This window comes from Podarcis erhardii, assembly GCF_964252035.2.
Source record: "Podarcis erhardii genome assembly, chromosome: 2".
In the NCBI taxonomy this organism is placed as follows: Eukaryota; Metazoa; Chordata; class Lepidosauria; order Squamata; family Lacertidae; genus Podarcis; species Podarcis erhardii.
Window position 1 is genome coordinate 55,758,946 of NC_138498.1, and position 11,070 is coordinate 55,770,015.

Sequence of the window (11,070 nt, forward strand, 5' to 3'; positions counted from 1 at the left end):
AGCGCAACAGGAGCTCAATAGATCAAGAGAAAGCTGTGGATACAGCATCTCTTTATTCCAGCAAGCCTTTCTACAGTTGGGTGGATTTCTGGCTGGTTGGTGGAGTCCTCCTCAACTTGGAAGAGAAGTGGCAAGTGAAGCACAGCAGGGAAATACTGTGGCTTGGAATGTGGATTCCCCACCTCGGCAAGAGGTTTGAGGCTTCAAACGTCTCTCTAATCCCATCTCCATATTTTTCCCAGTAAAATGAGACCAAGAGCATTCGGTAGACAAAAGAAAAGCGACACACAAAGAGAGCGCTACGTGTTACACATGGCGTCCAAAGACTGCTGGCAAAGCAGATCAGCGCGGTCTGTTCCGAGTTTTATAAGGCCATGTGACGCCAGAGAACCAAGCCAGCATCCCAGCCGCACGAGGGGTTTCCTAAATAAATCCTCCTTATCGGAAATGCCTCGTGCACTGAAGCGGGAAAGCGGGCCAGCGCGGAAACGAGCAATGGGCGCCTTATCGCAGGTCAGCACCTGAGCCAGCAGCGCATTAATTTCCCCTCAGAAAAAAATATATATATTTAAGGACGTTATCTTCAAAGCTCAAAAACTAGAAAGGATCATCGTGAGAAACAGCATTAAGGCAAAGCCCTCTATTTTCGAAGAGGCACAACAACAAGAGGGGGTGGTTCCCCTTTATTAAACATATGCGTTTGTGTTTGTGTATTAACCGTTCAGCCCGCGACACCCGCAGGCTCATTCCGCTCTGCGCATGCTCACGGGGCACCAGAAGGCGCCCACGTTCACGCCGTTCGGATTGCGACGCGCGCTGGCGTACGTTCGCCCGTCCTCGCCTCGTCATAGAGACGCGGGGAAAGACCGGCTTCCGCTGGAGGAGGTTGGGAGTGAAGACGTCGGCTCTCCACTACGCATGCCCCTGTCGACCCGGAAGTGCTTCTCCTTGGGCGTCTGACACGTAGCGTCTGAGCGAGCGGAGGGGTGAGGGGTCTTCGCGGGGTTGCGGCCGCCGGACGTGCGCGTAGCGAAGGGGGTCTGGTGCCCGGGCCTGAAGGTGAGCTCAGGGGGCTCGTCACACCCGCCACCCGCCCTCTCTTGGCAACCACAGGCGCCGTGGGAAAGGGAGGCAAGGGGCTGGGGGGGGGGGCAGGGATGCTGAGCTCCACTCAGCTTTAAATACACTTGCAGCAGGCGGTTCGTCGAGAGACGTGGCCCACAAGCGGCCGTCATCGCCTCCCCCGTTCTCTGTTGTGTAGCACGAAGGTCTGCAGTGCTGATCTCTCCCCCCCCCCCAAACTGGGTCTGATCCTAAAAGCTAGTGGCTTCCAAGCACCCGCATCCCAGTTTCATTCATGCCAGAGGTCGGAAGAAATGCTGAAATCATCCCGTTTAAAATAACTGGTTTTAGCGGAGGCAGATAACCTTGCTCAGAACGTCCTTTGCAGTAATGTCATGCAGCTTTGTGTGTAGTGGTGATGGTGGTGAGGGTTTTCCCCTTCGGTTGTCTTTCTTGGATAAATTGAAATAATTTATTATGCATAAAACATGGTGGGTGATGGCTACATATGCCCTGGCATATTTCTCAGTGCAGTGATGGCAGTGTAGAACCTGCCAGGGGGCGGGATCTAGAGTGCTGCAAATGCAATGGGGTATAATTAACAGCAAACTGGTTTAAAGAGGTTTTGTTTTAGAGAAGAGCAGTAGCTGAGTGGTAGAGCATATGCACTGCATCTACAGAATTCCATATTCAGATCTAGTTTAAAGGTCCTTGAGTAGCAGGGCTAAACTAGCGTTCCCCAGCCTGGTGTCCAGCATGGCTAATGGGCGTTGTGAAACAGCTGGAGGAGAGCACCACATTGAGAATGGCTGGAGTTGACAGTGCAGAGCCAGATGTGTCAGTAGTCCTACTTTGATACAGAACCTGAGACACTGCCTATACTAAGTTAACGTACTTATAGTATTTCACTTGAAGTTACAGGCATGTCATTTTTCAAGAGGTCCTGTATATGCCACTTACTATTTGATTTGGCAATACAGTAGTATCTTTTTGCACTTAATTGATTTCTTTTCTAAGAGCCTTTTTATATCTGTGATTGATTATAAGAACATGTAGTGCTAGAAACGGAGATATGAAAGCTAGGAGCTAAATGACACATTAAACTTAGGTTTAATTATGGGTGCAACAACGGAATGTCTAGGCATGCTTTTATAACAAGAATACAGAGCTAAAAATGAATGCACTGCAGCTAAAATATTATGTTCATTTTTCACATGGTCTAGTCCTTCCTATGGCCACCCCCTAATATTTTTAAGAGGGTCTCTTCTTCAGTCTTCAGAGAGTAGATAGAAGTGGGGAGACAGAAAAAGGTCCCCATTTCCTTCCACTCTGCAGTTTTAATCTGAAATCTTTGGCCCAGAACTCAAAACTGTTTGCGCTAATGAAATTCTCTGTCGCAAAATGCACCTAGAACAATGGGGGTTTCGAACACTGAGAACGTGCTTTTGTAGTGGTAGGGCTTTGTATTCTGCTTGAAGGAGCTTCAAAATTACCAGCTGCCTCTTAGGAGTGAAGATATAATTAGTTGAATTGTGTTAACTTTTGAATACATTGAAATGTAATTTATTTTGCAGACAGATTGCAATGTCTGGGTTCGACAACTTCAATACAGATTTCTATCAAACAAGTTACAGCATTGATGATCAAGCACAGTCCTATGGAGGAGACTATGCAGGAGGAACATACAACAAGTAATTTGAGTTTCTTTTATTCTTTTAGTAATCATAATAGAAAATGAAAAATGTAGAAATTATTTAATTCCTTAAGATAAACATAGGACATTGGTGCCATAAACATAGGCCAGTTTTTATATGCAAGTGTTTAAAAGTTGGATGCTTGTAAACATTCACTGTTACTAATAAAACTACAATGCTCTTTAATTACACTTTGCTCCAGTTCATAAAAAATCACATTTAGTCCAATACATTTTATACTGCTATAAGTAGCTCATATATAGAGAGCCCTGTTTATGTATCACCAGTTCATTAATAGCAGGTCTTGTACTTTACTTACCAAAAACTAACTTTGTAAATAAGCCCATCAGTATTACCAGCCTGCACATTATTCTGCTTACATTTTCTAGCTGGCTGCCACGGACTAGAAGTCTTCTTTTCAGCTATCACTGAAATGCAAGCTACTACATAAGCCATTGGTTTTTTAGTGGATTGGTTTTAAAAAAGGAAAGGGGGGGGGGAGTCTACAGCCAAGTAGAGGAAGAGACTTTTGTTTTATTGTGGCTAGAAACCAAGGGAAAAGGGGACTTGGCAATCTTGCCCTCTTCCACCAACCTACACTCACCTGCATGGAATTTCTTGTTGCCTGTGGCAGCCTGGCAGCCAGTCATTTTATTCAATGCAAGCCTGTCTTACAAGGTTTAAAGAGCAGTGAGCCTTAAAATGAATAAATACAATGCATCACTTAGAATGTGTCCTTAGAACCCAATTCTGGATAGGTTCTGCATTCTTGTCTGTGAAGAAGCTTGCTTAGAAATTAGGGAAAAGTACAAATACAAACAACCCAGAAGGCCAGTTGTGGTGGTTTGTGTCATAATGGGTACCAGGTCATTGTGCATGTCACAGGTGTTAAAACAAATGCTACTATCCACTTGATTCATTCAACTCTTTAGAATAGGAGAGTAAGGTGACTTAGATTAGGTCCTCATTTAAGGTCCGGAAATATGTTGGACTACATTAAGGAACTTGTAACCAAGCCTTGACAACAATCTTAGTTAATCTGAGTATGCAGTTGGATTTGTCTGGAAGTGATCATTGAAGGGGATGGGGGCGAGGAGAGAAATTGTCAGGAACATTTGACAGAAGGCAAGCACTGTACAAATGATGGCTTAAAAAAAGAAAACAAGGTTTTAATAGGACTGATAGTTGTGAGGCATTCCAAACCATTGAATTCCAGATAAACAGTGGTAGAGTTCTTTCTGCTTCTCCTTTACATGTTGTCAGAATATATTCAGCCATCTTCCAGAAATTACGTTCCAAGAATTCATGTCTGCAGTGTTGTATTCATTGATATTGTTTAAAGGTAAAGGTACCCCTGACCATTAGGTCCAGTCGCGGACGACTCTGGGGTTGCGCACTCATCTCGCTCTATAGGCCGAGGGTGCCGGCGTTTGTCCGCAGACAGCTTCCGGGTCATGTGGCCAGCATGACTAAGCCACTTCTGGCGAACCAGAGCAGCGCATGGAAACGCCGTTTACCTTCCCACTGGAGCGGTACCTATTTATCTACTTGCACTTTGACGTGCTTTAGAACTGCTAGATTGGCAGGAGCAGGGACCAAGCAACGGGAGCTCACCCCGTTGCGGGGATTCGAACCGCCGACCTTCCGATCATCAAGCCCTAGGCTCAGTGGTTTAGACCATAGCGCCACCCGTGTCCTTGATATTGTATAGGGAACGTTTATATGGAAGTGTCTCTTGTGGAGTAGGTATATAAGGGCTTTGAAAGAGTTTCTAAAATTCCTGTGTTGTAAGCATTCATCTAATACTATTTTTAAAAATTGCTTTCTGCAGACAGTATGCTGGCTACGACTATTCTCAGCAAGGCGGATACGTCCCTCCAGAGATGATGCAGCCACAACAGCCTTACACTGGCCAGATTTTTCAGCCAACGCAAACATACACTCCATCCTCCCCACAATCCTTCTATGGAAGCAATTTTGAAGATGAGCCACCTTTACTAGAAGGTATGGTTTTTATTTTTTGCAAATCTATTTATCTGCTAATATATTTGGGGCATGCTAAAAAGGAGCACTGACAGCTGATTTTCAAGAGAATAAATGCATATATTTTTAAATTTATCTTTACATAGTAAGACAGCTGCTATTGAGTTTTGTTAGCAGTTTCTCTGGTCTCTGGTTTTATTCCATTAACTTGCCTCTTACAAACTGCTCTTGTATGATTTAAGTGGAAATTAATTACAGGGCTGAGATAAAGTTGATTATGGCCCTAACACACACCCCCATCAAACATCTGGGTTTTTTATTTTATTTTAAATATATTTCATAGTGGTGCTATGCTATTTTTTATAACACATTCATACCTTGCAAATATTTTTCCACAATTAATATTTCTTGTTACAGCATGTCTAATAGCTCGTATCTAGTGATGCTTGTGACTCATTGTGCCAGTCCACAAACATATTACAAATCTGTTGATTTTTTTGCCTCCCTTCTTTCACCCTTACGTAACTTGTAAGCTTTCCAATTTCTGCACATTCAGATACGATTTTTGATTTGCATTCTCTCACAGCAGGTACTTTCAAACTTTTCCCCAGTGTTTTGCATAGCAGAATTTTGCAGCTGCAACCATATCTAAGAGTTTGTTTGTTTTCTCTTGGGTCACTCCATGCCTTGCAAGTCTATACAGCAATAAAAACAACATATTTCCACTGATGACAAATGTTAAAATACTGTTCTTTGTTTGATAATGCAGAACTAGGAATCAATTTTGACCACATCTGGCAGAAAACTCTTACAGTATTGCACCCGTTAAAAGCAGCAGATGGCAGCATAATGAATGAAACTGATATGGCAGGGCCCATGGTCTTCTGCCTAGCCTTTGGTGCCACATTATTGCTGGTAAGATGTCAGTGGTATGCATATGGGGGTGGGGGCATCAATCTAAAACATGTTGGGCAAAAACAAAAGTTGCAAGTTAAGGCATTCCTAGTAGGTATGGTTTCTTAAACGTATAAATACATAATGAGGCTGTTTGAAATGCAGAAGAAAAATACAAGAGTAATTTTTTGTGTGCATACTTTCAAAATATAATAAGTTTACAGAGGCAATGTGGTGAATATGCATGAGTGTGAAATATTTTGTTAGGACCTTATTGGACAAGTTTCAGAGGAGCTAGATCTAGTTACACAGTTCTTCAGATGAAAAACTGATTTGGGTGGACTTTTATTTATTAAATTGTTTCTATTGCTTTTGATCAAAGATTTCATGTAAGTATTTAATTCTCAAAGACCAGCTGAAAAGTTTCTCACCCGTCTTCAGAAAGTGAGCAAGGATAAGAAACTTCTCTAAGAAAAGGATTCAGTAGTTTGTGGGGCTGCTACAGACAAGGACTGGCTCCTGGGGGAGAAACATCATGAGCTGGGTCTCATATAAACTTCTGCACCTGGAAAAGCCTTTTTATTAATTTACAGAACCTATATCTTCCCTGCCCCATTACAGTGCTCTGGTGATGTATGGCTAGGTGCTTTTTGGTTTGGAAAGATGTATGGGCGACTGACCTGGCTTCTTGTGGTCCACTCACTGTTGGGAGTATTTATCTGTTGCATTGTTACTCATCTGGTGCCTTGGCCCCACCCACCCGAAAAAACATGCACAGACAGTTTTTTCTTGCAACATCTTCCCCATTCATCTTTTTTAATAAATAAATAAACAACCTAGAGTTTTAAAAACTATTGTAAACCTAGTAAGTAAAAATACCAAAACAGTAACGAAAATGATTCTGCCTGTAATCCTTAATTTTCACTGTTAATAAAAAGTAATATTTTCTTTTTCTCCCTCTTTGATTTTACTCTATTTTTCCCATTCTCCAAATAGCTCAGAGTAAGGGAATCTAATATACAAAACTCCTAATAAGACAATGTGGTTTGAACTTTTGATTTGTATTCTCTCCTTTCTAGGCTGGCAAAATTCAGTTTGGCTATGTGTATGGGATTAGTGCAATCGGATGCTTAGGAATGTTCTGTCTCCTGAATTTAATGAGCATGACGGGCGTTTCGTTTGGCTGTGTTGCCAGTGTGCTAGGATACTGTCTCCTTCCTATGATCATACTTTCCAGCTTTGCAGTTGTATTTTCTCTACAGTAAGTATTGCCGTCAAATATTATGTTACACTGATATACTGATGTTACATCTATAAATTCTAGTGGTGGGGAAATCTACAAAAGCAGCTTGTATTAACTTAGGGCTGTGCATTCACCTTGGAGACAAAGAGCCACACCTTGTAGATATTAGGATCAGATCAGGTTCCAGGCAATATGAGCTCACCTTGGAGCTTTGAGGGCGCTTCTAAGATTTTGTTTGCCATTTGCTATATTTTTATAAAAGGGGAAAAAGATGCTCCCCATGAATACAATACACCAAAGAGGTAGGGGTGTAGTTCTATGACTGACAGCTCTACTTTCCAATCAAGTGATTTACTTTGGTTCCTTTCTCTTTTGGTCATAGTGCTTTTATTTAGGTGGCAATCCTAGCCCATGTCTTGTTGTGGTGGGACTTGTTAGCGCACCGCAGCCCACAGTGCCCTACAGAAAGGGAAGGGGGAAAAATGTCCCTTCAATGTATCAGCTCCCAGGGTGGCACAGTGAAGAGACATGGATTAGGCCAAGCTTCCTCAACCTCGGCCCTCCAGATGTTTTTGGCCTACAACTCCTATGATCCCTAGCTAGCAGGACCAGTGGTTAGGGATGATGGGAGTTGTAGTTTCAAAACATCTGGAGGGCTGAGGTTGAGGAAGCCTGGATTTGGCTGTTTCTGTCACATGGTGGCGGCAGGATTTGCACGGGATCCGCTGAGCTGGCCCAGTCTCACCCTCTTTCAGGGGGTCCCTCTGGCTGCTACCAGCAAGCTTCCCTACTGATGGTGGAGCTCCCCCATTGATGTCAGAGCTCCCCAAAAAGCTGAGGCTGGTAGGGCTTGAGCAGAGGGACACCTCCACCTCATCCAAAACCTGTGCAGCATGGCAGATGGGAAGTTTAGATTGCTCTGTTGGGTAAATTTGTATATTGCTTTTCAACTGAAAAAAAATATAAGCCACATATTAAATGTATAGTAAAAACAACAACCACAAAGCACCCCTAATAGTTGAAAACAATATTTCAAAATATTACTAAAAGACAAGAGGATCAACACAGCAAAATCAGGGAGTTCTTCAACTGGGATTAAATTAGTTCCCAAAGGCAGTAGTTAAGATCTGCATCTTTAATGCCCATTTAAAATCTGCAAGGGCTGTGGTTTATCTGATGTCCTGTAGAATTTCATTCCACAATCGTGGGGTCACCACTGAGAATGCCATTGTCCCTGTATTACCTGGTCTTTCTTTTATACACAGTTATCTCTGTAGGGCTTCAGCAAGCCTTTCTTTTGGGAGGAACGTAGAAAGACTTCCTTCCTTCCTTCCTTCCTTCCTTCCTTCCATTCTTTCTTTACTAGTGGGCGGGCTTAATTGATTGATATAGTTATATTTTGAAGCCCCAAATACTGGTGGTAGCATGCTTGAGAGTGCAGCTGGATAAATTTTTTTATCCTTCCCCAAAATATGCTTAAAAGCCATAGCAACTGGAATACCTTAGAAGAATGCACAGGACTGTTTTGACGTGTGCACAGTGATGTGAAGCTGTTACCCAACATTGTGTTTAAATCATTTTGTTTTTCAGGGGTATGATGGGAGTTATTCTTGCTGCTGGAATTATTGGATGGTGTAGCTTTTCAGCTTCCAAAATCTTCATTTCAGCCTTGGCAATGGAAGGACAACAACTTTTAGTAGCATATCCCTGTGCTTTATTATATGGAGTCTTTGCCCTCATTTCTGTGTTTTGAGCTGACTTATCCTTATTGTTGGACTTAAATGGGCCAAACTGAAAAAGCCTTCACTTTTGAGACACTTAAAACTGGGACCAGAAACCAGCTCTTAGTCACTATCATGCAAGGTTAATGCTTGAATTGTCGTCTGGAGCAACAAAAACAAACAAGCCTTTTGTGTTCCTTTTTATAGGACTCTTGAATATGTTTTTGAACTGTCCTGTAATGTCTATACCTTTAATACAGGTTCATGATTATACTGTTTAAAATGTAACATTTCTTTCCCAGTCCAACAGCCTCTGGCAAAATATTATTATTTTGAAAACTTTTGTAGTTCAGAAGTTTTTATAGATAAGAGGAAATGAAACCATGAACTTTACAGTTGCTTTCCCATGGCAGCATGCAACTACAATCCTAAACAAAAGATACACATTCCCTTTTTTTCTACCAGTTTAGCAAACTAGAAAACTATCTCAATAAAACCTAATCTTGAAGCAAAGCAGAATGAGTCCCACATATAACTTTTGAAGAGTTTACAGCACCAACTTAGATTATGTTTTTGTTTACAGTAAATGGTCCAAAAGGCTTTCCAGGCTCAAAGCTACCGCATTTATAAATGTTTCAGTTTGTATGTATTTTGTAAATAACTCTATCATAATTGTATAAATCCAAGAAGATGTTCATTTTCATACTAAGAAATTAAGAATAGACTTTCAAATGGTTCCCCAAAAACAACCTGTTTCAGAAAGCGGTTTGGATGAATGTTGTCCTACAACAATTAAATTGTCCCCATAATGCTCTTTGAAAGTGTTTCAATTTGACCTTTAACAATATATCTTCCCAGTAATGTTGTCCAGCCTTGAATAACAAAAAAAAGCCTCATTTATTCAAAGGAGAATTTGTTCCTAACGAGCAAATGCTACATTTCAATCACGGCATGCTTGTATCCAATGTGGTTTATCCAAAGACATCCCTGCATGAATGGAGCATAGCACAGGGCTTCGCCTTCCTCTCCTATCCCCTTGCACCCCCATGTGTGCTGTCAAAATCTGCTTCAGAGGTTTAGGGAACCCTTGAGCAGATTTTGGGGTCTCTGGGAGCTGCTGGAGAGGAAGGTGAAGTTGCTCTTGCCAAATGTTGGATTGCACCAATGGCATTTTATAATTAATTGTAAAGCAAGTGTTGGAATCCTATCCAAAATGACAAACAAATACTTTAATTTACACTTCACATGAAAAACTTGCATGTATCTGAGAAAGTAATAATTTTGTCATCCTTTGTTGAGAAATGGAAGTAGCTAACAGTATCTCACAAGTCTTAATTTTGTCATAGTGGTACAGATTTTGAGTATCCCATTGGATAATATCGGTGAACCAGTGTAACTTAACCAATCAGCCTCCTTGTCAGCAAATACCTGGTCATACACTAGGTTTTGCTCCTTTCCATGCCTCTGCACAATTCTCCATGTGATCTGTTTTCATGTAGCCCAGAGTTGTTGGCTAAACACTTTAAATAAATGTTGTGCAAGAAATTCAGATAACTTTGCACATTCAAATCTTGGGTATTTGCAAATTAAATTCTGTGCTTTGGCAGTTTTTCCTCTGAAATATATATATTGATCTTTCATTAGTTCTATTTTAGCAGAGAATGGACGGGACAATTTTTTTTCAGAATTTGACCATGATGGGGAGCAATCCTCAGATTCATACCCATTCTCCCCACATTGAAAAATAATCTACCTGTGGGTAGCAAGTTCAATGAGATGCATGGTAAAGATACATTTCCAGCTTCTTCCACTTATAGCTTAAAATTTGAGTCTCTAATGCCTCAATCTTTCTTGAATTGAACACAGGTCTGCAATGAATGGTTTCTCTCTGTGTTTCTTTATTTTCTAACTTAAAAGATATCTAATTTTCATGTAATATTTCCTACCATTCTACTGAGTGATATCCAGTGTAGCATACATTGAAAAATGTTTTAAGATATCATTGGAAGGTAAAATTAACCAAGGAAGGCTCTGCAACTAGAAATCTGCACAATAAGTAGGCTAGCTATTAATACTTTGGCATTGATTGTGGAGATTGCCTACTATGAGTAATCTGAGCTTCTGCACTTTTATAGTGTGCTTGTATTCCTGCCATTAGTATAGCATGCCCTTGGGAGCTCTGTAAGTATGCATTGTGTGAAGAGTTCAGTCACCAAATTGTTCCTAATTACGTTTTGGGTAACCTATAAAAACTTTTAACTGCAATAGGCAAGCAGCTAATGATGGATTGGAACATTACCTGAGCACAACCTGAGACATAACTTAGGATGATATAAATCAAGCTGTCTAAACCTTACAGTACTTCTGCAACTTGGAGTTAATTCTTATCCAAAGGAGGATTCAAGGCCTTTCATCTGTTTGCCACACATTCCTACCTGTTGTGGTTTTTTTTTTTAAGTCAGGGGTGGGTAGC

General features: G+C 41.2%; 1 protein-coding gene across 3 annotated transcripts; it reads left to right on the forward strand.

Annotated features, from left to right (window-relative positions):
• The first annotated feature begins 902 nt into the window (after nucleotides 1-902).
• Nucleotides 903-10,166, forward strand: YIPF5 (Yip1 domain family member 5). Of its 3 annotated transcripts, none has more exons than XM_081852184.1 (6): nucleotides 903-1,059; nucleotides 2,637-2,753; nucleotides 4,588-4,760; nucleotides 5,509-5,654; nucleotides 6,713-6,894; nucleotides 8,467-10,166. In XM_081852184.1, exons 2-6 carry the CDS (start codon nucleotides 2,647-2,649, stop codon nucleotides 8,627-8,629), a joined length of 771 nt encoding a protein of 256 aa, XP_081708310.1. In that variant the 5' UTR covers nucleotides 903-1,059; nucleotides 2,637-2,646; the 3' UTR covers nucleotides 8,630-10,166. The 3 variants fall into 3 exon arrangements, with proteins under 3 accessions (XP_081708310.1, XP_081708311.1, XP_081708312.1); XM_081852185.1 differs by lacking the exon at nucleotides 903-1,059 and adding an exon at nucleotides 1,246-1,268; XM_081852186.1 differs by lacking the exons at nucleotides 903-1,059; nucleotides 2,637-2,753 and adding an exon at nucleotides 3,698-3,789.
• Nucleotides 10,167-11,070: the final 904 nt, after the last annotated feature.

Coding starts and splice junctions, on each gene's coding strand:
- YIPF5 (XM_081852184.1), top strand. CDS start 2,647: ATGTCTGGGTTCGACAACTTCAATACAGATTTCTATCAAACAAGTTAC. Junction 2,754..4,587: donor GCAGGAGGAACATACAACAA/GTAATTTGAGTT, acceptor TGCTTTCTGCAG/ACAGTATGCTGGCTACGACT. Junction 4,761..5,508: donor TGAGCCACCTTTACTAGAAG/GTATGGTTTTTA, acceptor TTGATAATGCAG/AACTAGGAATCAATTTTGAC.